We start from the raw sequence: 21,320 nt of genomic DNA, 5'->3' as shown, positions 1-21,320 counted from the left end.
TGGCTGGGCACCCACAGTGGTGCCAGCACAGGGACACGGTGACCTTGCCGGGGCAGGGAGCCCCTGCTCAGCCCAGCATCTCCTCCAGGCATGGCAGAGCCGTGGTGAACAGGCTGGGGAGAGGTGGGCTGTTCGAGGGGGTCAGCCCCCGGTTCCCTTTGTTCTTGTCCCCACACATCCCCGGTGGTTCTGGGTGCAGCGGCAGGTCCCCGGGCTGTCCCCTCCGGGTGGCACCGGGGTGCAGAGGGCAGCCGGCTGCCTTGAGCACATCCTGGGATGGCACGAAACATCCGGGCTGGGCAGGACACGCAGCTCACCAAGGAACAGCACACGCCTCTCCTCGCACCCACAGCCAGCCCTGCACACGCAGCGGCACGCGGGGCGGCGAGCACGGCACGGGCACGGCCGGCTCCACGTGAGGCCAGCACCCAACGAGGGCGCACAGACACGCACGGAGCCGTGCACACACCCGCAGCCGTGTGCAAGCACACGCACGCACACCTGCACGCAAACACAGCTCTATGCAAACGCAGGCTGGGGCGCACGTGCCTCCGCAGCGCTCCTCCTGCGCCCTGCTCTCCCCACCATGCAAATCCTCCTGCACCATGCAAATCCCCAGCTCGGGGCCCTGGGAGCCCCGCGGGATGCAAATGGCCGTTTTGGGGCTGGTGGGGTGGGGACAGCGCGTGGTGACACCGCTTCCCCTGTGCCTTGTCACCTGCCAGCCCGGCACAGCCTTGGCTGTGGCACGGGAGCTGGGGACGGTGCGTGAGGAAAGGGAGCTGGGGGCAATTTGTGGGACACTGGGTCTGGCTCCAGCCACTGCCAGGAAACCCCAAAAAGCCAAAGAGGCTTTTTTGGGGCACCCCATGGTCTCTAACAGACTCGGGCTGTGCTAGGGCACCACGCAGCCCCACAGAGCCCGGAGTCTGCGAGGCGGCAGGGCAGCACCTCCCGTGCCCCGCTGCGCCAGATAGGATCTGTGCGGGGCTGTGCCCCCGCGGGGATGCACGTGCGGCAGCTGGAGCAGCGCGGGCAGCGGGGTCTGGCTTTGCTCAGCGCTGCTAATCGTGCTCTGTTTGATCCCGGGGCAGCTGCAGGGGGTTGTGCGTGGCAGGGCATGTGTTGTGCTTTCTCAGCTTTTCAACTTTGCCAGGCCTGGTGGCAGGAGACAGAGCCCAGAGACGTGGCCCGGAGCAGCCCGCAGCCGCAGGGCCGTGATGGGCAGCCTCTGGGCAGTGTCAGCACGCCGTGTGCTGGCTGTCCCCAGGCTGGGATGGGCGCTTGGCTACTGGGAGATGGGTGGGGGGGCTCCTCGCCCTGTGCTTTTTGATGCTTTCCCCCCCCCACACCTGCTGGAGATGTTCCAAGCGTCTGCTCGGGGACGTGCCTGATCTCCATCCCTTGCAGAGGCACCCCAGGAGGGAGCGGGGACCAGGTGGGGTTGGGGGAAAGCAGCAGGAATCAGCCCGAGCTGAGCACAAGGCTCAGCTTTTGTGGTGTTTGGTGATGCTACAGGCAGAGCTCACGACCCACCGGTAAGCTCAGCGCATCCCTGGGCACAGCTGGATCCTATGCCAAAAAAAAAGAAGCACGAGTGCCTGTGGGGAGTGCCTGGGGGCAGGACAGGAGCTGCTCGGGGCTCTCAGGATAAAGGCAGAGAGCCAGGCACGGCCAGCACAGAGGCACGGTGCGCATCCTGGGCTGCTCCATCGCTGTCCCAGCTCTCCAGGACTCCCCGCTGTCTCCGCAGGACAAGGAGCAGCCCCGGGCTCTGTGCTGGCCAGGAAGGGGAGCAGAAGTCCAGGTCAAGCCCTACTGCGTGCTTTGAGCGTGGGGTGGGCACTGAGGGGGCTGTCCTGGAGGAGCCCCCCGCAGCTTGCCAGGTCCCCCCAGCCCCTTCCATAGCAGCGTGGACAGCAGCAGGACCTCGTTCCTGGCCCGGGCAGCCCAGCACACAGGCAGGAAAAGGATGCGACCTCTCCAATCCTCTGCCCTGCTCTTGCTCTCCCTCCCCGGTGGCTCCCTCGGTGCCAGCAGACCGTTGAGACCTACCTGGAGCTGCGCCCTGCTGCCGGCGGGCGCACGGCCAGGCTGCTGCCGGCAGTTGGGACACATGTGCCTAGCGTGTCACGGGTGGGGGGCTTTCCTCTCCTGCCCTGGGCACACCTAGCGTGTGTGTCCCACCTGTCCCTGCCTGCACTGCCGGCTGTCACCACTGCCACGTGTGCAAACGGCACGGGGGTCCCGTGCCCTGCGTGCCCATCCCGTGGCGCTCGCGCGTGGTGCACGCACGCTGTGTCCTCTGCGGGCACTGCCTGCTGAGAGCTTCACACCCGTGCCACCCTGCGTGCTGCGTGTGTGTCCCACGGGCTGCACGCTCACGGGGTCGCACCAGCTGCAAACCAGCCGGCGCGTCCCGCAGGGGTGTGCACGCTCGGCGTGGGCTGCGAGCCGCGTGGCGCACGGGCCGTGCCGCCCCGGCGTGGCGCGGGTGCTTGCAGACGGGCTGGACCTGCCTAACGCGAGCCGAACGAACAAAACGTTCAGGTCAGGTCTTGCACGTGGGGCTCGACGCCAGGCAAGTGCAGAAGTCGCTCCGGGTTTGGACAGGGTGGGCTGGGGGTGCTGCCAGGAGCCCCGTCCCCGTCCCGCATCCCCGGCCGGGTGCCGATGTCTTCGCTGCTGCCCCGAGCCAGCTCCGGCGGGGTAAAGTCCGGGTGGTTGGATGCTCCACACCTGCTGCCTGGGAAAGCCAAACAGAGCAGGGGCGGGTTAAACGGGCACCGCGGGGTGGGGAGGGACCGTGGAAAAAAAAAATAATTAAAAAAAAAAAAAAAAAGAGAGAGAAGGAAGGAAGAAAGAAAGGGGAAAAGTAAATGGAGGAGGGGAACGGAAAGGAATAGAAAATGCAGGTGAGAGAAAAAGAGAAAGTTTAGGGAAGGGGACAGCCTGGATGGCATCCCCCAAGCCCGTCCCCTTCCCGCTGGGGGGTTCCTCCGGGCTCCCAGTGCTCACCCCTGGGGTGCCCCCAGCGGGACCCCCATGCCCAGCTCCCTGCTGGCAGGACCCAGGCCCAGGCGTGCCGGGCTGCAGCACCTCACCTGGCTCCGGTGACACGCTGGCAGCTCGCAGGTGAGCGGCTTCGCCTTCCCCCTCCGGCTCCCGAGCAGAAAATGAGGGTGACGCCGGCTGGATGGGGCTTTTATAGCCCCGATAAAAATAGCGCTGGCTGGCCGGCGGTCGGGGGGCCGGAGAGATGTGACTGAGCAGAGACAGGCGAGAGGGCTGGGCTGCGCGCCGCGAGCCTTCTCCCCAGCACACCTGTCACGGCTCTGTGTTTGCTCAGAGCAAATATTGACCCAGGGAAGGCAGGCTGGGCAAGGGAGGCGATTAGCCCACCTAGATTAGAGGCAGAGCAGGTCTCTATGCAAACTCTCCAGGGCTGCCTTTGTTAATGGGAGCCTGATGGGCTGATAGGAGCCAGGAGCCTGGGTGCTGGGGCGGGCGGCGGGGAGGAGGAGGAGGAGGAGGTGGAGGGGGGGAGAGGAGGAGACATTCATTAACCTGCACTGGAACAACACCAGCTGTCACTTTTCCACCCACCTGCCCGGCTCACTTTGCAGCCAGGGGTGAGGGGAGAGCAGGCCGGCGGAGCAGGGGGGCCGGGGGAGGCAGGTGCGGGGTGCCCCACCTGGGAGCTGCTCCTTGCTGCACTTTGGGCTGCCGAAAGGTGAGGGAGCAGCGAGCTCCTGGGGCAGGAGAGCAAAGCCACCGCCTCCCCCGAGCAGCCGGGCTGATGGCGAGGACCCCCTGGCGCCCACCCCGGGCCCCTTCCTCGTGCTGAGGGCACCTCGGGCACGGCGGGGCGATGCTTGCCTCGCTCCCAGGAGCCCCCGGCCCCCCGATTTGGGCAGCAGAGCAGAGCTGGATGGAACACCCTCTGGGTGCTCGCCCTCTGGGAGCGTTCCCAGCGCAGCCCCATCGGCCGGCAGCCAGCTCGCTGTGAGAACAGGACGTGTCCCGCTCCGTGCGCCTCGCCTTGCCTCGCCGTGGGGTCACCTCAGCCCCGGGCTGCTCCAGCCTGCACAGCCACCGGGCAGGGAACCGTGGGCTGAGACCCCCACGGTGACTCTCTGGGGAGCGTGCAGAGCCCGTGGGGGCCAGAAATAGGCTAGAAATACTCCCCAGCCCTGCCAGTCCTCAGCAGGAGCCGGGATATCTCTCCGGGTGCCTCTGGCACCCGCAGCTCCCTGGATAACAGAGCATGAAGCGCAACTGCGGTGGCAGGAGAAGCTCCTTTGTGCGAGTGCACTGGTGTGTTTGTTTGTGCAGATGGGAGCGTTTGCGGGTGGGGAAGGGCGTTACACTGCTTTAACCCCCACGGCAGACACCTGCAGGTGTCCTGGCCCCTGGGAGCGCATGAGAACCGGCCGCCCTCACCCCTCCTGGATTGGGAGCCTGCTCGCGGGTCGCAGCGAACGGATTCCCACGTGTAAGGGGATAGGGGCAGATCCTTATCAGCCACTGCCACCCAGCTCTGCTTCCTTGGAGACTCGTCCCTGGCAGAGTCGGGATTTTGAGAGGCGGGCTCCGGCCCTCCTGCCTGCTGCTGCCTCTGGGGGGGGGTCCCGCAGGCTGCCCGCCCAGCCCAGGCACAGCAAGGAGCTTTGGGGGCTGGCACCAGCCACCCTTCCCCTCTTCTCCAGGAGTTTTGCCAGTGAAAGAAGCTGCCTCCGCGTGCTCTTCCTTGGCAGGCAGTGCCAGGGACCGAGCCCCTGCGTACGCACCCACGGGGCTGGCCGTGATGCGGGCAGGCTCAGCCTCCTCTCACTCCAGCCACGGGTTTGTGCCGCCCCGTGAGGAACAACGCTCACATCAGAGCACCTCTTGGCTCCGTCAGAGGCCACCTGCAGCATCCTGACCCCAAAAAGTCACCGCTCCCAGGTACCAAAGCACCACGGCCGAGCCAGCCGAGCACCTCGGGCACGGCAGAGCAGGGGTGAGGGGTCTCTGCCCAGCTCTGCCAAGGGGCTGGAGAAGCTCGCCGTCATGGGTTTGCTCTCCAGACATCGCCCTGGCCGTGCAGATGCTGCTTGGGGCAGGACCAGCCCTTCCTAAGCCTCTGTATGGGAGGAGAAGGGGCTGAAGCCCAGTGGGTCCCGGGGGGCTGTCCCCTGGCACTGTTCCCATTCCCAGGTGGAGATGGGGTCACCCCGAGTGGGTCTTGGTGGGGGATTCAGGCTCCCCCCTGCAGTGGGACAGCAGAGCCCCGCAGACACCCTGGCAGGGAAAAGGGAGAGCAGCTTTGTTCCCTTCCCTTTATCTCCCAGACAATGGCACGATTCAGCAGGTGTTAAATGTTTTAAGGGGATGCTGGATAGCTTCTGTTGCCCACCTGCCCCAAGGCCATTTCACCCCTCCCTGGGAGCCAGGACCAACAGCCAGGAAGAAAAGGCCTGTTGTGTGCCGCATGAACCGCCTGCTGGCTGAGGCTCCTGAGAACCAGCCCAGGATTTGGGGAGCCCTCTGCTCGCCCTCAGCCACCCTCCTGCTGGCACAGGAGCCCCGCCACAAGGACCAGCACCCAGCTTCATTGCCCGGTGCCGAGGCAGCAGCAGGGGAGCACTGGAGGGATTCGTGGCCACACCAGGCTGTGCGCACACACGTGTGTGTCCTCCAAGATCATCTGGGGGCCGTTCTCAGCTTGAGAAGAAGAAAGAGGGCTTTTCCAACCCTGAAAAGGGGCTGTTCCCAGTGTATTTGTAGAGAGGGTGAGGATAAAAGGAGAAAAGTGGGCGATGGGTGCTAATGGGTTTGCTGAGTGCACGCCGAGTGGCTCTGGGTGACAGGAACCAGAGGACAGGAACCAGGCTGCCCCTGGGCTCCTGCGGGCATCTAGGAGGATGGCGAGGCTCCTGCCCCTGCCCACGTTACCCGTTTGGGGATGCCAGTCGTGGGATCTGTGCTGAGAAAATCCCAGCGAGGAGCCAGGACCAGGCAGATTCACCCCGAGCGGAGCGAACAGCTTGAGCTGGGCAGGAGGGAGGTGGCGCTGGGAAGGGAGGAAAGGGTCTGCACGCCTGGTGAGAAGGATCCAGGAGCCACGTGGAGCCCCCGGGCTGAGCTCAGGAGCTGGCAGTGCCTCTGCTGTACCTGCTGCAAGAGGAACAGCTCAGCCCTGGGGCTCAGAAACGGCTCCGCACGCAGGGAGCCGAGCAGAGCACCACGAAGCAGCAGCACCCCGGGGCGCAGCAGGCACCTGCCCTCTGCCAAGCAGGGCAAAAGCAGCTCGCAGCGCATGGTTTTCCTGCGGGCTGCAAGGGGAGAGGATGCAGACGTGGCCCTGGAAAGGCAGGGCAGGAGGGCTTGGAGAAGGATGGATGCCGGCAGCATCGTGGCATCCATCAGGGTGCCTGGGCGCAGCAGAGCTCGCCAGGGCTGCAGGAGGGGGGAGATGCCCCAGGGCCCCCCCGGTGCCTGGCACGGGCAGCCTGCAGCCTGCAGCTTGTGCTGGGAGCAGCGGGCACAGCCCTGAGCTCTGCGCTGGCACTGGGGCTATCCCAGACCTCACACTGCCACCTCCCGGCTGCGACAAAGCCGCTCCTTCCCCAGCTGAGACCGAGCCTTTTAAAAAGGGGAGAGCCGATCCTGGGCGCCACAAACCCAGAGGCACTGACTAGGTGATATTACACATCGGGATCTGCGCCCCCAGGGGCCAACCTCCTTTTATTGGGCTGCCAAAAGTGCTGGAAACCCCGCAGCCGCACGCACGGGCTGGGTTGCTGGATGTTGGACCCGCAGAGCAGCCACGGGAGCAAGGCAGGGAGGAGGATTCAGCTCCCTGCTCCCTGTTGGGGAGCTATTCGGCTTTCCTCAGTGCTATTCCAAAGCAGGCTCTGCTCCTTTCCCAGCTGGCACAGGCTGAGGGCTCCAGGATGGATGGGCAGCCACAAAAAGATCTCGTGAACATTGCTGTGGAGCTGCTGGAGGATTTAAGCTGGAGCTGAGGACACAGGCAGGGCGTATGTCCTTGGAGGTGGCCAGCAGGCCGAGTTCAGGTCGTGCTGTGGGAGGCTCAGAGTTGCTCTGGGGTTCACAGGGGTGGGAGGAAGGGTGCAGGCACCAGGCATGCCTGCAGGGCTCGAGCAGCGCGTTGTATCATGTCTAAGTCCTTGAGTTTCGGGGTGTTGGATCAGTGATCCTGAAGGAAAAGAGATTGCCTTTGGAGTGGGGAGAGTGCAGCCTGCTGCTGCCTCCCCCCAGACAGCCATCCCTCCCCGAGGGATCACAGGGAACATCCACTCTCCGTCTGGACAAGACTTCAGCAGCTCTGGAGATGACACCTCCATTCAACGACCCTCCCTGTCCTTATCCCCAGGCCTGGCCAAACCCAGTTCCTGGCCCCCGGCAGAGAACAGAAACGCTCTGCTACCTTCGGAAAGGGCTGGGGGGCAGCGCGATGACCCTGGGCCGGGCTGTCAGCACCACCTCCCCACGGCTGGCTTCCATCAGGATGTTCTGCAGAGTGTTCTCCAGCACCAGCTCCGCCAGGGTCCCAAAGGCTGGATGCCTGGAGGGACAAGAGTACAGGCAGAGAGGATGGTTATCAGAGAGCCGATAAGGAAGGCTGCTTGCTGTGGCTCCCCCCAGGCACAGCAGAAGAGCACAGGCTGCTTCCTGCACAATGATCCACAGCCTTGAGCATTCGGGTGCTGACCCTTCTCCCAGAACTGCCACCAGCTGGCACCCAGCCCTGACCTTGATCGGAGCAGGGTAACAGCAGTTTTACTGTTTTTTTTTTTCCCCTCCAAGCTGGGTTGTAGTTAGTGTCTGTGGATGTGCTCATGGCCCGCAGCAGCGTGCCAGGGTGTAGCCGCAGTAAATACGTGATGAAATACTGCAGTAAAAATAAAAGGCGAGGTAGGCACACGCTGCCTGCTGACGTCCAACGTAGCCAGAAGCATCCAGGTGTAAAGCAGACGTCACGCAGAGCCAGCATCCTGGTGCTGCCCCGTGCTCTGCACCAGGACGCAGCAAGCCTGCACGGTTCAGACTGCGCTTGGGAGAGGGGTGGGAGGGTGGGCTAGGATGGGTGTCCCCACAGAGCACACAGAATACCCCAAAAGGCTACAGGGCAGATGGAGAAATGGGTTTCTGGCCAGGCAGTGCAACTTCAATCTCTTCCGTGTGAGTTTGTCCTCACCTGCTAAGCATTTCTTTCTGCTCCCTCAACTGCTCGTGGTGAAAAACCTCACTCAGCCTCTCCCAGGACTCCAGAAATTCCTTGCTGGGAGAAGATTCTTGCTTCATTTCTTCCCTCTCTCCATTCTCCTCAGTGTAAAGATCCGGGGAAGCAGAGCCCCTGGATGGGGCCGTGGTGCACTGTCCCCCGTCCTGTGCCTCTGCTGATTCCTTACAACGGAACTGGGAGAAATACGGGATGGGTTCATCCAAACATCTCTTCGCTGCGTCTTGGAACTGGGTGTTCTCCAAGAGGCCACTGGGAGGAAGAAAATAAGGGGTGAGTCCCAGAAAATGAGGTATCCGAGTGACCCCAGGGGATCACTGCAAGTAACAAGTCAGAGGGAAAACCTTGGCTGGTATCAATGGCTTGAGCTAAAGAAACTACTGCTGCTTCCCCGGTATTTTTTATTTAGATGTCTGCAGCTGACAAACAGAACAGGCAAACCCCAGTGCTGCCCGTTTGCAGGGTGCTGCCTGCTGGCAAGGCAAGACCACAGCAGGCAGAGCAGCGTGGTTCAGGGCAGTGACACCGAGCACTGCGCAGAGAGCTGGGGAGCAAAACCCTGCCTTTGGCTGCCACCCCAGGATTCACAGACCCCGGGGCAGCTTTAGGCAAGCTGCGTCCTCAGTTTTGGAGCAGTGTCAGTGCACAGATCCCGTGGGGTTAGCCCGTGCTGCACGCACACACCTGGGGGACAGGGGCTCCGAATGGGGCGAGTGTGAAGGGACACGCACCTGAGGACCCCCGTCAGCACGTCGGCCACTATCTGCAGCTCCTGTTTGGAGGCAGCAGCCAGGGAGAGCCATTTGGGGTCCGTCTCCATCCTGTCGCTGACCTGACCCCCGTCCGCAGGCCTGCTCTCCAAGGGTAGGTGGCTGAAGGGCAAGAGGGATTTGTCCCGTCGGGGGTTCTGCTGCTGAACCGAGCTCCTGCAGCCCTGCAGCCTCCTGGCTGAGCAGCAGCACCGCAGGCAAGCAGGGAGCTGCGCAGGGTGCTGGGGGAGGCGTGAGAGCTGCTGCACGTGACAGCAGCAAGGACGCTCACAGAAGAGGAGGACTAAGCCCTGGCAGCATCTCCCGATGGGCTGCCTCTCCTCCCAGCACCCCAAAGAGTGGCTCCTGGCTCACGTTAGTGTCAACGAGTGGCTGCAGCATCCCACAGAGGCTTTCCCAAGCCCAGTGGTTTCCAAAGAGTACACGTTGTTAAATACTCCTGCCCTTCCCATGCCTGGCACCTCTGGCAGGGATTTAAGCCTGGGTTTTGTCCCATGAGTATCAGGGCCCTGATGCTGGGGCCTTTAAGTATCAGGACCTGGACCACACCAGGCTATTCTTTCAAGAGAGGGAGAGAAAAAAAGGCCATGACAGCTCATATCAGGGAAAGCAAAGCCCCTCCGGCCCATGCTGAGGCACTGGAGAGGAGCAGAGCAAAGCTCCAGGTAATTTCAGTGGGTATCAGCTCGGGGCAGCCCTGGCTCAGGTGGAGATGCTGAGCCAAAAGGACAGGTCTCTTACCAGGGCAAGAAGTACTTGGGGAACTCAGAGGGGAAGTTCCTGAAGAAGTCCTCAGTGGAGTGGGACCTGGCTGTCACAGCGAGGTGTAAAAGGATGGGTTTGGGAGGCTCTGGTTTGACCCACACCCGGCTGGCTTCTTTGTCCAGCAACAGCCTCCTGTCCAAGTGTCCCGCAGGGAGATTGGGCACTGGGTGGTTTTTAATAGGGGGCAGCGTCTGTTGGAGAGAAAGAAACAGCAAGACCTCAATTGCTCCTCTACCCACGGGTGGGCTGGGGTACGTGTGAGAACTGGAGAGCCCAGAAGCCACCAGGTGATGCTCAGGAGGCAGAATTCAGACGGTCTTGGCACTGCAGCAGCCCGGTCAGGCACAAAGAGCCACGCTGGGAACCGTGCCTGCCCCCTCCTTGCTGCCCAGAGCACCAGCCCCAGGCGACAGCAAGGCTTTGGGTATCTCCCCTGGGCCCTCGGGGCTGTTGCACTCCAGCCTGTTCACCCAAAACCAGCCCTGAAACCACCCCCCCTGCCCAGGTGCACCTTTGCTGCTCATTTGAAACCTTTCCGCTTTTCTCCAGCCATGGCTGCGTGCTTCCAGTTTCCCTTCCCGTTCACCCCAGATGGAAAGTTACTGCCCACGGGACACAGCCAGACAGTCTGATTCTCCTGGCTCCTCCAAACAGTCTGTGTCCCAAAGCCTTGAAGCTACAAACCCTGCCGTGCTCTCTGCCCAGGCTCCCACGCTGCGAGATCCAGCATCTGCCTCTCTCCTAAAGCAGTACTTACTTTCCTAAAGCACTACTTAAATACTTACCTTGTATTTCCTGACCACAGCTGAGGGCTCAGGGAGATTTTCTGTCTCAGCAGAATCTGATGATCTCTTAAAAAAAAAAAAAATAAGGAAATAAACAAATAAATGGAGAAGTCACAGTGTAGGGAAAGATTTGGAGCAGAACAAGCCTTGAGGATTTCTTGAGGATTTGGGTTTGCTTTGCCCTAGCTGAAACCCAGCGATCTATCTCATCCTCCCAGCTTTCACTGTGCCCATTCCTAAAGGTAGTTACACACTTCACTCCAGTGTTTCTCCCCGTTTTTAAATCCAACCAGCAGTTCCCAGAGCCACTGGCTTTGTTTTCCCTAAGGCCTCTCACGCCCTTCCAAATTCCAGATGGTCAGTAGCAAACTCAGAGGTTGTCAGGTAATTCGGAAAAAATCATTTTAATTTCAGGTTCCACATCTGCTATCCCCTCTCTCAACATTAAAGAGAATGCAAGAGGATTCTTGGCTAGAAGTCAAAATCAGATTTCCCACTGTCCGCAGACCGGCTGCGAGAACCTGAGTGGATCAGAGCCCTGCGTCCTCCTGCCTGGATTTTCTTCAGGAATATTTCTTGTTGACCCCTGGCTGCTGCTTCCGAGCTGTTGTAAAATTCTGGCAGCACTCACCCCTGCAGGTGACTTGGGCTTCTTCGCAGCCCTGAGGTCCTTCTCCGTGATGGTGAACTCCACCGCCTGCCGCTCCTTCTCCCTCTCCCACTCTCTCAGCTCCCTCTCATGCCGACGCAGGGCCTCCTGGCTGTGTACCTGCGGAGCAAAGCATGGCTGAGGGAGCAGGGCGAGAAAGGAGCTGCAACCAACAGAGCCTCTGGCTCAAGTTCATGCCTGTCAGTCCTTCCTCCCGTGGCAGGAAGGGGAGAGAACGGTGTTATTGGGAGGCTTATACAGAGAAGACACAGTCTGCTGTCAAAGGACACCTGAAAATTGGCCAGTGTACTGGCCAGAGGGACAGCACTGCAAGGCTGGGCCCCCACCAGTCTTACAGAAGCCAGACTTGCTTTTCACTGACATTTAAGTGTCCAGCTCCCACTGGAAGCCAGTTCTGTTCAAACGGTGCCTTCTTGTGTCTGGGAATACACACCTTCCCCCCGGGGCTCACCTCACACACCAGATCTATGCTGCACAAGGAAGCGATCCCCAAAGGCTGCAGCGTGATGAAGCAGGGGATGCTCTCTCCAGGCTGCATCACCCCCTGCTCCGGAGCAATCTGCAACACCTGGGGAAAACAAAATTTGTTTCTCTGTCCCGCGCCCTTGCTGCACACCCTCGCCTTGCAGGAAATACAGAACGGTGAGATTTCTCTCCCTGTGCCCTTCTGAAATGTAGGTGGCATGAGGGGGATACAGCAGCTATATTCAAGGAGTGACTGTAGACTTTGCTGGTGGATGGAGCCCTGAGGCTCATCACATCCTTTGGTTTGAAGTTCCCATACCCTCGCTGAAATCTTCAGACGCCCTTTCTGAATTCCTGCCTTTTTTCCTCCTATCCTACCCTTGCCTCCACTTTTCTCTGCCCTTTCCTTTCAACAACTGGTACAAAATCCAGTTTCCAGGATGTTTTCCCAGTGTCTGGGTGAAAATGGAGAGGCAGGGCTTTTTGTGGCACAACAGAGATCCACCCCCTGTCCCCTGGGCAGAACAGAGGAGAAAGAAGAAACGACTCACCCCACTGTCTTTAACAGTGTTTATCTTCCAGGCGAACACAACAGCCTTGCTCTCTGAGATGTTGTTGAGAAAGACGAGCCGGCACGCTCTGCTGCAGTCTGGGATGTTTCCGAAGCAAATCTTGTGGTGTGATAAGGTGGCCGCCTGCAGGAAAGAGGGTGAAACCGGGGAGAGCACCAGGGAAGGGAGATGGCAGGCGGGGAAGGGCAGCCACACCTTCATCCTCAGGTTGTACAGCAAAGTCCAGGAAAAAAATGATGAAAAAAAAATATATATATATTAGCCGGTGACCTTTACCATAACAACTGGAATGAGTGCTACATTCCTCTGGTAAAAAAAAAAACAAAAAAACAAAAGCTTACTCTTACTCTTAAAAAGCTTACTCTTCTCCCAGCAATACAAACTGCCCAAAGTTGGAAAGAAGGCACCTTTCAGAACAGCTTTAGTGGATCAGGCTCTAGGTGACCTGCTGGAAGGGAATATCTTGCCCACCACACTGCCATGGACTCCTCTGCAATGCAGGCTACTGCTAGATGGGGCCACTTGCATATTTCAGTCTTTTTCATGCATTTCTGGGCTGATCATATTGCTCCTATCGCCATGCCTGGACTTACCTGCCCAGGCACAGTCAGTTTGGCAGAACCCAGGAGGACAGAAGGAGCCAGGACTTCGCTGAACGTGGACTTCTCTCCTGTGGTATTTGGGTCGTAGCCTACTCCCTGGAAGGTGATCAGAGCTGAACGCCCCCCCAGGATGTGGATGGGAACTTCAACCTGCCTTGGACAGAATAAAAACATTAAGACCAGAGTCATATTTGGGAGAGATGTGCCAGAGGGCAGCGTACTTGCTAATGGACTGCCTCTATGTAAACCACATTCATGGGTGAAGAGAACTCCGTGTTTCTTTGCTCTTTTAGGCTTTGACCCCTCTGGTCAAACTCGATGATCTTGAGGTCTCTTCCAACCTAGAAATTCTGTGATTCTGTGATTCTGTGGTGGCCTTTCCTGCTAACCCAGGAAGGTCAGTCAAGCAGGCAGATAGCAAGTCCTGTACGAGATGGGCAGGGACTCCCTTTCAGAACAAAAACTGGATTTTTTCTTTGTTTTCTGTTTTATTTCTTCTTCTTTTCTTTTCTTTTTCTCTCATGCAACCACCATTAGTGGAGCTGTGCTCCAGCTCTGGCCATGCCTGCCTCCTGCAGCCTAGGTCAATGGCCTTAGGAAAGGCTGATTCCAGAGAGCTTTTTATACCCCCGTGGACACTATTAGATCCTTGAAAAATATGTGCTGGGATGGCTCTGGTTGTGGAAGAAATGTGTCCTTTGGGGAGAAGAGACTTATGAGATGATCTGCTCTGTTTCTTGACCAGAGCAGTCATTTCTTTGCTCTCAGATTCTGCTTCTTGGAGGAATGGAGCCATCAATACAAGATCTAAAGAAATTTTGGCACAGGATAGCAGAAAGAAGCCATTTCTGGCAGTCACAAGGAGGGCCTTACCGAGTATGTTCTGGCTTCCAGCGGTGAGAAGATCCACTCAATCTGACCGGTTGTGCCAGGGGGGATTTCTCCTCTGGGAGTTAAGCAGACGAACACAGGATGCTGAAAATTGTCCTTCTGGATCCTCATGATGCTGTCCAGCTGAACCTCAAACAGCACTGGCATGGAGCCACCATTATAGAGTTCATAAACCTGGAGGGAATCATAGCTCGTTACACCCTGCACAAGTAAAAGTAGTCAACACTTCCCCGGGGGACTCTGATAACCACGAGTAATTAGCCAGCTTGTCTCCTAAGCACGAGGAGACCTCATAGTGTCAGGAGTTATCCCCGAGACTCTAAGAGGTTTATCACCACGCAGGTACACGAATGACTACAGTGCCTCTCCATGTGGCTCCCTGTGAGTTCAGGCTAGGAGAAAATTAATACAAATTAGCTAAAGGGATCACTGTAAAGTGGATTACTTGAAATGCAGAAACACCCTTGTTAAAGTGATCTTAATTCAGTTCAGACTTGTTCATTTTCCAAGTAAATTAGGCAGAACGGAATCAAAGCTACCTCTTCTTGCTGAATAAGTGTTTAAGGAAGTTCAATTAATTTACTAAGAAACTAATTAGCATTCATTCCCAGAGTGCCTGGAGCAGCTAGACAAGTCTTCACCTAGCTACAACGCAAGAGAACAGGGGAAGAGCCCAACACACCTCACGTGCATTCTGGCTAGAGTAAATGCCAAATCCCATAGAGCTGGAGGTGACGAGAGGTACTTTCCCTACAAGCTCCTGGCACCGATTTCCAGGCTCTGCCTACTACTAGGTGCAGAGTTTTGCTGTGGTGCTGCCCTGTGGAGACCACCCTGTTTCCTGGGAAATGCTTCAGCCCCTGCTGCTCCTTTGGGCACAGTAACCTGCTAGCTCGTTCCCTCTGCCTGCTGCTGGGTTTGGCCCCAGGATGCTCACCTGTGTCGGGGGGTAGGAAGTCCCAATCGCGACGGGTGTGAAGAGGTGCTTAGTGGATGCAAAATGAACGTACCGCTGGTCCTGCTTCACCGTCACACCTCTGAAGTTCAGCTGCAGCAGGAAGAAACATGGTCACTGTCTCATAAAGCCTTGGCCCCATCGCTAACAACCACACAAGGGCTCGGAAGGACTTGGCAAACTGAGAGCAACACATTTACAGCTTGAAATTCGGTAATACCACGACAGTGAGTCCTAAGATGGGGGCAAGGAGATGGAGAGCCTGCTCAGCTGTTGGCTTTCCTCTGGGAGGTTGGCATCTTGCGTCAGCAACACAGTGCCTTTCTCCCTTCTATATCAGGCACCAGCTTCAGTGCTTCTCCTTGCAAGTAATTACTAGAAATTCTTCATGAATGAAAGTGTACGTGGTAGACTGTGCAGCTGTGACATCCAAACCCTTTGGCCATTAAATCCTAAGCCAGAATTTTAGCTAAGTAAGGACCTCCTCTTGGAAGGGACCATCTGGATGTCCTCCCTCTGCAGAACGTGCTGCTCCAAGACTGTGTATAACCGGGTCCAAAGGCTGCAAGACGATGCCAGCTGAATTTCAGGTGATCAAGTAATGATTAACAGTAACCTGTTAGCAGAGCAGCCACCCCATCAAGCCAAGCAGAGGGATTTGCAAGAGCTGTTTCATGGAAAGGCAGAGACACAGGAGTCTGTATTTTGAGAAGACCGCACACGGGCTGGAGATGAGTCACGGTGCACGATTTCCAGCAGGATCACCCCAAAGCACCCCTGAGCCATCTGCTGCCTAGAGACAGAGGCTGCAAAGCAGTCACAGAGCTAATAATGCCTCTGCGTGCATAAAGGGAGCGAAGTCACTGCAGTACGCAATTAGCCAAGCCCAGGACATGCCTACTTTTCAAGCGCATACACAGAAGATGGAGAAGACATTTGTGATGCTGGGTGGATGCCTTGGACAGACACCTGAAGGAGATACCATATCAGCTGTTTAAACACAGCAGGGAGTGCTGATTTCTTCAAAAGAACCCCTTCCAGTTCGGCTCCATAAGCAAAGCGATGGGGGAGAGAGGACTAGAAACACAACGCTAACAAAGTCCCGCATGGGATTTCATTCTTTCATCTTTTCAAAGCACTACATGAGTGTTCAGCTTCTAAGGGCCTCGGCAAGCCAGATACAGTGCAAATAACAGAAGGACAATAGCTGGCACTTTCAAATTGCAAGGGAAAAAGGGCCAGGAACCTTCCCGAGCTTTGGGAGTGAACCACCCACTCACACTACCTGTGTCAAAAGGCTGCCTTTGATTCCCCCAGACCAAAACTGCTGAGGAAAAACCATCATCAGTTTCCTTAGATGCGACAATTAGAGGACTGTTATTACAGGGAAACAAACGGAGAAACGTGAAGAGCTGCTGCAATCGGTTCCCCTCCCGGAGAGCACTTCTCCCTGAGATCCAGCCCTTCCCTCCAGCAAGCTCTGGGAAGCAGCCTACAGCCCTGCAGCACCTGCAGCCAGCTGGGCCCTTCCTACTAAAAGTGCTGAGGGCTGCAGATTGTGCCCAGCCAAACTGTCCCTGAGCTCTGAGAACAAGGTCACAGCTGCACTGCTACAGGCAGGCTAAGGAGATGAGGCAAAGGATGAGCCACGAGAGCACGAGGCAGCTTGGGGCCCTGTTTCCCTCCTGGGGAAGGAATTGGGTGACAAACAAGTCCCACAGAAACTTCGTCCTGCAGCCAGAAGAAATTGCCTGTGGGAAATCAGTCTGATTCCTTCGGAGCACCTACAAACCCAGTCGCCACAGGACTGAAAGGAGGGGGGGAGCAGTGATGGGGACTCCTGAAGAAGCAGCAGACCCTCTGCTGGGGAAGCAGAGTGGGAGGTTAAACTGCCCGTGCGTGTAAAGCCATCGCAGAGGTGACTTTGGACCACCCCCAAAAAAAAACATGCATCAGTGTTCAGCTGGCTCACATCACAGGCAATTTGGGTTTCGACAGAAAGACCAGACATTACCATAGTCTGACAGTCTCCATCTTTGCTTATTGTTGCTTCCCAAACCCTTCCCCAAACTTAATTTTTAGGCTGTCATTACAGCATTTACTTCCCTTAAGATCAGCATATATTCTGCAAGTTTCACTCAGTTCCCAGGTGAGGATTGCTACAGCCCTGGCAAGCGAGCACCGCTACGGTGATCTCCACCACCTCTTCATGCCATGGCTGTAAGGACTGAAAGCACGCCAGGGAAGGTGTGTGCCCTATAGGCTTCTGGTACTCCAAAGCCTTATCCCTCCCTGGCCAGCTGGTGAAACGCTGGCTGCCACTCTCAGGATTGTGCCAGGCAGGCAGAGCACAGAGAGCCCGTCCAAGGGCTTTGAGAGAAGGCACAGTTAAGCCACTGTTTGAACAGCTTGGTCAAAGGGCTGGATTTTCAGCTGACAACAGTCCTGAAAGAAAAGAAAAATAAAAGAGATGTGCGAACACAATGGTCTCATAGGAAACTTCAGAGACAGACAGCAAGGCTCAGCCGGGCATGAGCTGTGCCCGGCAGAGCACAGGGTGACTTTGACTCTAACTGACAGTCTGAGAGAGGGAGGCAAATTAGTTCCAGGCCTGAGGAAATGCCCAGGGAAAACACACAGCGGATCGGCTCGGGGATGCTTTAGCAAGCAGCGAAGCAGGAAGAATGAGTAGGAAGCGCCTCGGCTATTGGCAAGGAGAAAGAAGGGGGAGGACCAAGCGGGGATGCGGGGAGCACCTTCTGGGCCAGTGGGAGCAGCTGCCTCCGTGCCTCCAGAGCTGGAGGATGCTCTGCCAGCCCTGTGCCAGCGCGTGTGCCCAGACAGCAGCCACTGCAGGTGGTACGTGGGGAGAAAAGCACCTCCCAAGGGGTTCTGAAGAGAGGAGAGAGCTGGGGAGCATCAGGAAAACGGCATCCGAGAGAAGCAGGACGGGCTGCACAGCTAAACTCCGGGATCACTGCACGGAAGAACTCGCTGTGCAGCAGATGAAATGAGGGCGAGAAACAAAGAGATCCTGTCCGGGAGTTACAGCTGAGTGTGGAAAACACACAGGGATGGTAAGACCCAGGAGGGCTGCTTTGGGCTTCGTTTGGAGGAGGAAGCCGTTCTGTATTAACACCACCGATAGAATATACAGGTTAAGACTATATTAAAAAATATATATGTGTATGTAATTTATATATATGTATACATATATACACGTCCACACATCCTCTTGCAACCTGTGCTCTGGGGAAACCAGCAGATGGTTTCCTACACCCAAGGGCCGTTTTGCCAATGCACTGCCCCAGCACACGGTGCTGAAACCACAGCATTGTCAGGGTGCAGTTTTTATGTCTCTGCTCGGCCCTGTGTCAGTGCAGGCTCCAGGGGAAGGCCAGAGCCTTCTTCCTGCCACGTAGCTTCAGGGAAAAAATAAAGTGTCATTCGGTCCCCACCTGCTGTTCTGCAAACAGGAGCAGGAGATAGCTGCTGCCTTACCAGAATCTCATGGCCATAGGAAGCCTTCAGCAGGACTGGGAGGTGATCGGTGCCAATGAAATCATGTCTAGCAGCACGAGGAGAAAAGAGAAAAACCATTAGCCACCAACCTTGTGTCCATGGTGATCGAATCGGGGTCACACAGTACATTAGAGACAACTCATTTCCCTGCTAAAGAGTCACTGTTGCGTAAGGGCCGTGGAGAGAGGGAGCGGGAGAGTTGTGCTTGGGTGGGAAAAAGTGATGCAATGTTGATTTTAGTCACGCACCAATTTAGGAACCTGAGTTTCTAGGCCAAAACCATGTGAAAGTGGGCAAGTGGCATGTGAAGGGAAAGGAGCCAGTATGGAAAAAAGGGGATTCTGCTGTCCTGTCATGCAGGATGTGTCCCTGAAGTACAGACAGTTGCCATCACCTGTGTGAGAGCTGGACACATTCCTCTTGTCCTGGAAGAAGCTTCCCTGACTTTGGAGAAACGGTGAAGAGCTGGTTATCCTGAATTCTCATCTGGTGCAGCTCACGGGGGCTGAGCTCAGCGTCCTCCGCCCAGTGTTCCATCTCCATCTTCTGATCAGAAGGAAAGAGGAAGGCCCTAGGGACCCAGTCAGCAACAAGGACAGACAGCTTGCCCAGGGCCACGGTCCATGCGTTCAGTCAGGCTTCCCCCCACCAGACCCGCCAACGAGCTCACCCACAGCCCCACAACACAAGCTACACCAATAAAATCCACCCCGTTGATATTCAGACATCTCACGGCCCCTGTGAGCATTTCCATATCCCCAGAGAGACCCCTGAGCTCCAGCAGGCACCGCTTACCACTCCACGGGCATCACGCCCTTGTTCAGCAGCAGGAGCACCACCAGGGTAGGCTCTGAGCCTATCGGGGCAGCCCCGAAGTTGAAATCCACCACGAAAGGAGTGTACACTGGAGGGATCAAGCACGTGCTGATTCCAGGAGAGAAAAAAAAAAAAAAAAAAAGATGAAATTGAGATCCCTGCTTTGAGCAAGAGGTTGAGCAGAGACTTCTAGAGTCCCCTTGAAATTTAATTATTGTCTGTGCTGCTCCTCTCTGGGGAGGGTAAGCAGAGAAGTGGACCTGCCTGCAGGGGCTAGAGTAAAATAACAGAGAGCCACGCAGCAGGACACTGCCAAACAGCCCCACAGCCACAGCATCTCTGTAGGGCTTGTGCTAGCAACCGAGAGCTCCTCTGGGCCATCTCACCTGTGCCTTGTAGGAACTCTGTAGGTGAGCTCGCTGGGAACTGGGTCTTGTTCCAAGTAGCCATTCAATTTGTCCAGGGAGAAAAGCCTCCAGAGGTACAACCTGCTGACGCCGCTAGCACTCCCTGCTGAACAGGCATCTGCGACGCAGAAGGCTGGGTAGACACCTGCTGCTTCTACGCGGCAGAGGGGTTGTGGCTCTTCTTTCGTGCTTGCAAGCTCCGGAGCTTGGGAGAGAAACACCACTAAGGGGCAGCTGTCTGCAACAGCAGACTGGAGAGACACCCTAACCCGGGCCAAAGAAAGCACAGAACTTGCACACAGTCTTTTCTTTGGCAGCTTTTGAAAACCTCTGAACCACCGACTTCCAGCCATAACTTAAATTCTGCTTTCAGAAATCACCTAAAGTCTATGAATATGGTCCTTGTCGACAGGGTACTTCCACAGTTTAGTTCTATGCAACTCCAGACTTTTTAGATTTAAGCCTGCAGCCCAATCACTTTACCAAGCACCCCTTCTTTGCACACTGGGAAGAAAACAAATAAAAAATAGTTTTGTTTTGTTTTGTTTTGTTTTTTAATCCTGTTTTCTCTGTACCATCCATGTGGCATTGCCATTTTTTATTCTCCAAGGTGAAAACTCCTTGTCTAACTGCTCTCTGCTTGTACAGATACTGCTCCTCACCTCTGAATACCCCTGCTGCCACTCTCCATGCCTTTCTAGTTCTAGCACATTTTGCCTCATATATGGACCAATCCAGACCTGTAAAAAGGACCTCTGCTACATAGGACTGGTTGCATGAAGCTCTCGGAATATATTTCAGGATACATCAGCCTGTTGTGGCACAGTCTGCTTGGCTGGGAGGGAGTGAATTTCTCCCATTTCCCCCAAACACCCATCTCTTACCTGTGGAGGTGCAAATATTATATTTGATTGACCAGGTGTAATGCAGCCGACGGGCTGGCCTGACCGATACTCTCACAAAAGCCTTTGACCTCGCGGGGATCGTCCCTCTGGAGGGCTCCAGCTCCAAAGCTGTGGGAGAAAAGAGGTGGCGTGAGCTCTTGGTACCACTGGTGTCTCTTACACCGCACATGTATTCAGCAAACATAAGATGCAAACCACACTCACACACAGGGTGAGTGACCGTGCACACCCTGCCTGTGTTATTTCCAGAACTGCCCTCTGCCCTCCCGTACACCTCCGTGCAGAAGCACCCTCACGTCCTTTGCGCAGGGCAAGCCCCAGCACCTGCCATCTTCCCAGGGCTGCGCTAGGTGGCATAGCTCCCTCTGACTTCTGTGCCTGGTCTCCGCATCCCTCCAACGAGTCTCCCAGCATTTCTTCTCACTTATTCTAGCCAACTTAACTATATGTACTCCAAATCGGATCTTTAAAATGTAATAGCCCATGAAAAACATTTTCTTCAGGCCTTAGTATATGTAGAACCAGCACTGCTGCTTTGATTTTACTCAGAATTATGCACACACACACACAGATAAAATTAACTTGGAGCAAGAAGCCAACACAGATATTTTTGATCAAGTCAGCGATGGGGACGGGAAGGTGTGTATGTTTCCTGAGAAAGGCTTTGCAAAGTTAACATGACAGCAGCCCGACCTCTGCGTTCATGCTAGTGTGATTTTGCAGAAAAGAGGAGAAGACCACGGCCCCATTCCAAGCTAATTCTCTACAGTACCCAGTGGATCGCTGCGGACTTCCTCAGGGTCACAAGGCCTGGTGATCAGCTGTTCCACGCTGAGGATGAACTTCAGAGAACAGATCCCATCATTCAGCAGCACGATGCTGCAGCTTTGCAGGTCACCAACCAGAATATTTCCAAGGTCCAGGTGCTCCTTCTGTACCTGGAA

At 56.5% G+C, this 21,320-nt stretch overlaps 1 protein-coding gene across 1 annotated transcript in view; it reads right to left on the bottom strand.

Moving 5' to 3' along the window:
- Positions 1-2,546: 2,546 nt before the first annotated feature.
- The window catches only part of CFAP65 (cilia and flagella associated protein 65), a gene marked incomplete at both ends in the record, with an annotated part of 29,318 nt that continues 10,544 nt past the window's right edge, over positions 2,547-21,320 (bottom strand). The window contains 19 exons of the mRNA XM_084288608.1: positions 2,547-2,746; positions 3,105-3,265; positions 7,436-7,573; positions 8,207-8,503; positions 8,983-9,123; positions 9,763-9,977; positions 10,572-10,637; positions 11,203-11,340; positions 11,693-11,809; positions 12,258-12,401; positions 12,872-13,030; positions 13,754-13,945; positions 14,709-14,819; positions 18,228-18,294; positions 18,643-18,819; positions 19,044-19,172; positions 19,451-19,676; positions 20,356-20,484; positions 21,149-21,314. Coding sequence (XP_084144734.1) covers positions 2,547-2,746; positions 3,105-3,265; positions 7,436-7,573; positions 8,207-8,503; positions 8,983-9,123; positions 9,763-9,977; positions 10,572-10,637; positions 11,203-11,340; positions 11,693-11,809; positions 12,258-12,401; positions 12,872-13,030; positions 13,754-13,945; positions 14,709-14,819; positions 18,228-18,294; positions 18,643-18,819; positions 19,044-19,172; positions 19,451-19,676; positions 20,356-20,484; positions 21,149-21,314 — 2,973 coding nt within the window. The remainder of the gene's footprint in view (positions 2,747-3,104; positions 3,266-7,435; positions 7,574-8,206; positions 8,504-8,982; positions 9,124-9,762; positions 9,978-10,571; positions 10,638-11,202; positions 11,341-11,692; positions 11,810-12,257; positions 12,402-12,871; positions 13,031-13,753; positions 13,946-14,708; positions 14,820-18,227; positions 18,295-18,642; positions 18,820-19,043; positions 19,173-19,450; positions 19,677-20,355; positions 20,485-21,148; positions 21,315-21,320) is intronic.

This window comes from Netta rufina, assembly GCF_964035555.1.
Source record: "Netta rufina genome assembly, chromosome: 6".
Taxonomy (NCBI): Eukaryota; Metazoa; Chordata; class Aves; order Anseriformes; family Anatidae; genus Netta; species Netta rufina.
The sequence above is the reverse complement of the archived record's forward strand: the minus strand, read 5'-3'. Positions and strand labels throughout refer to the sequence as shown.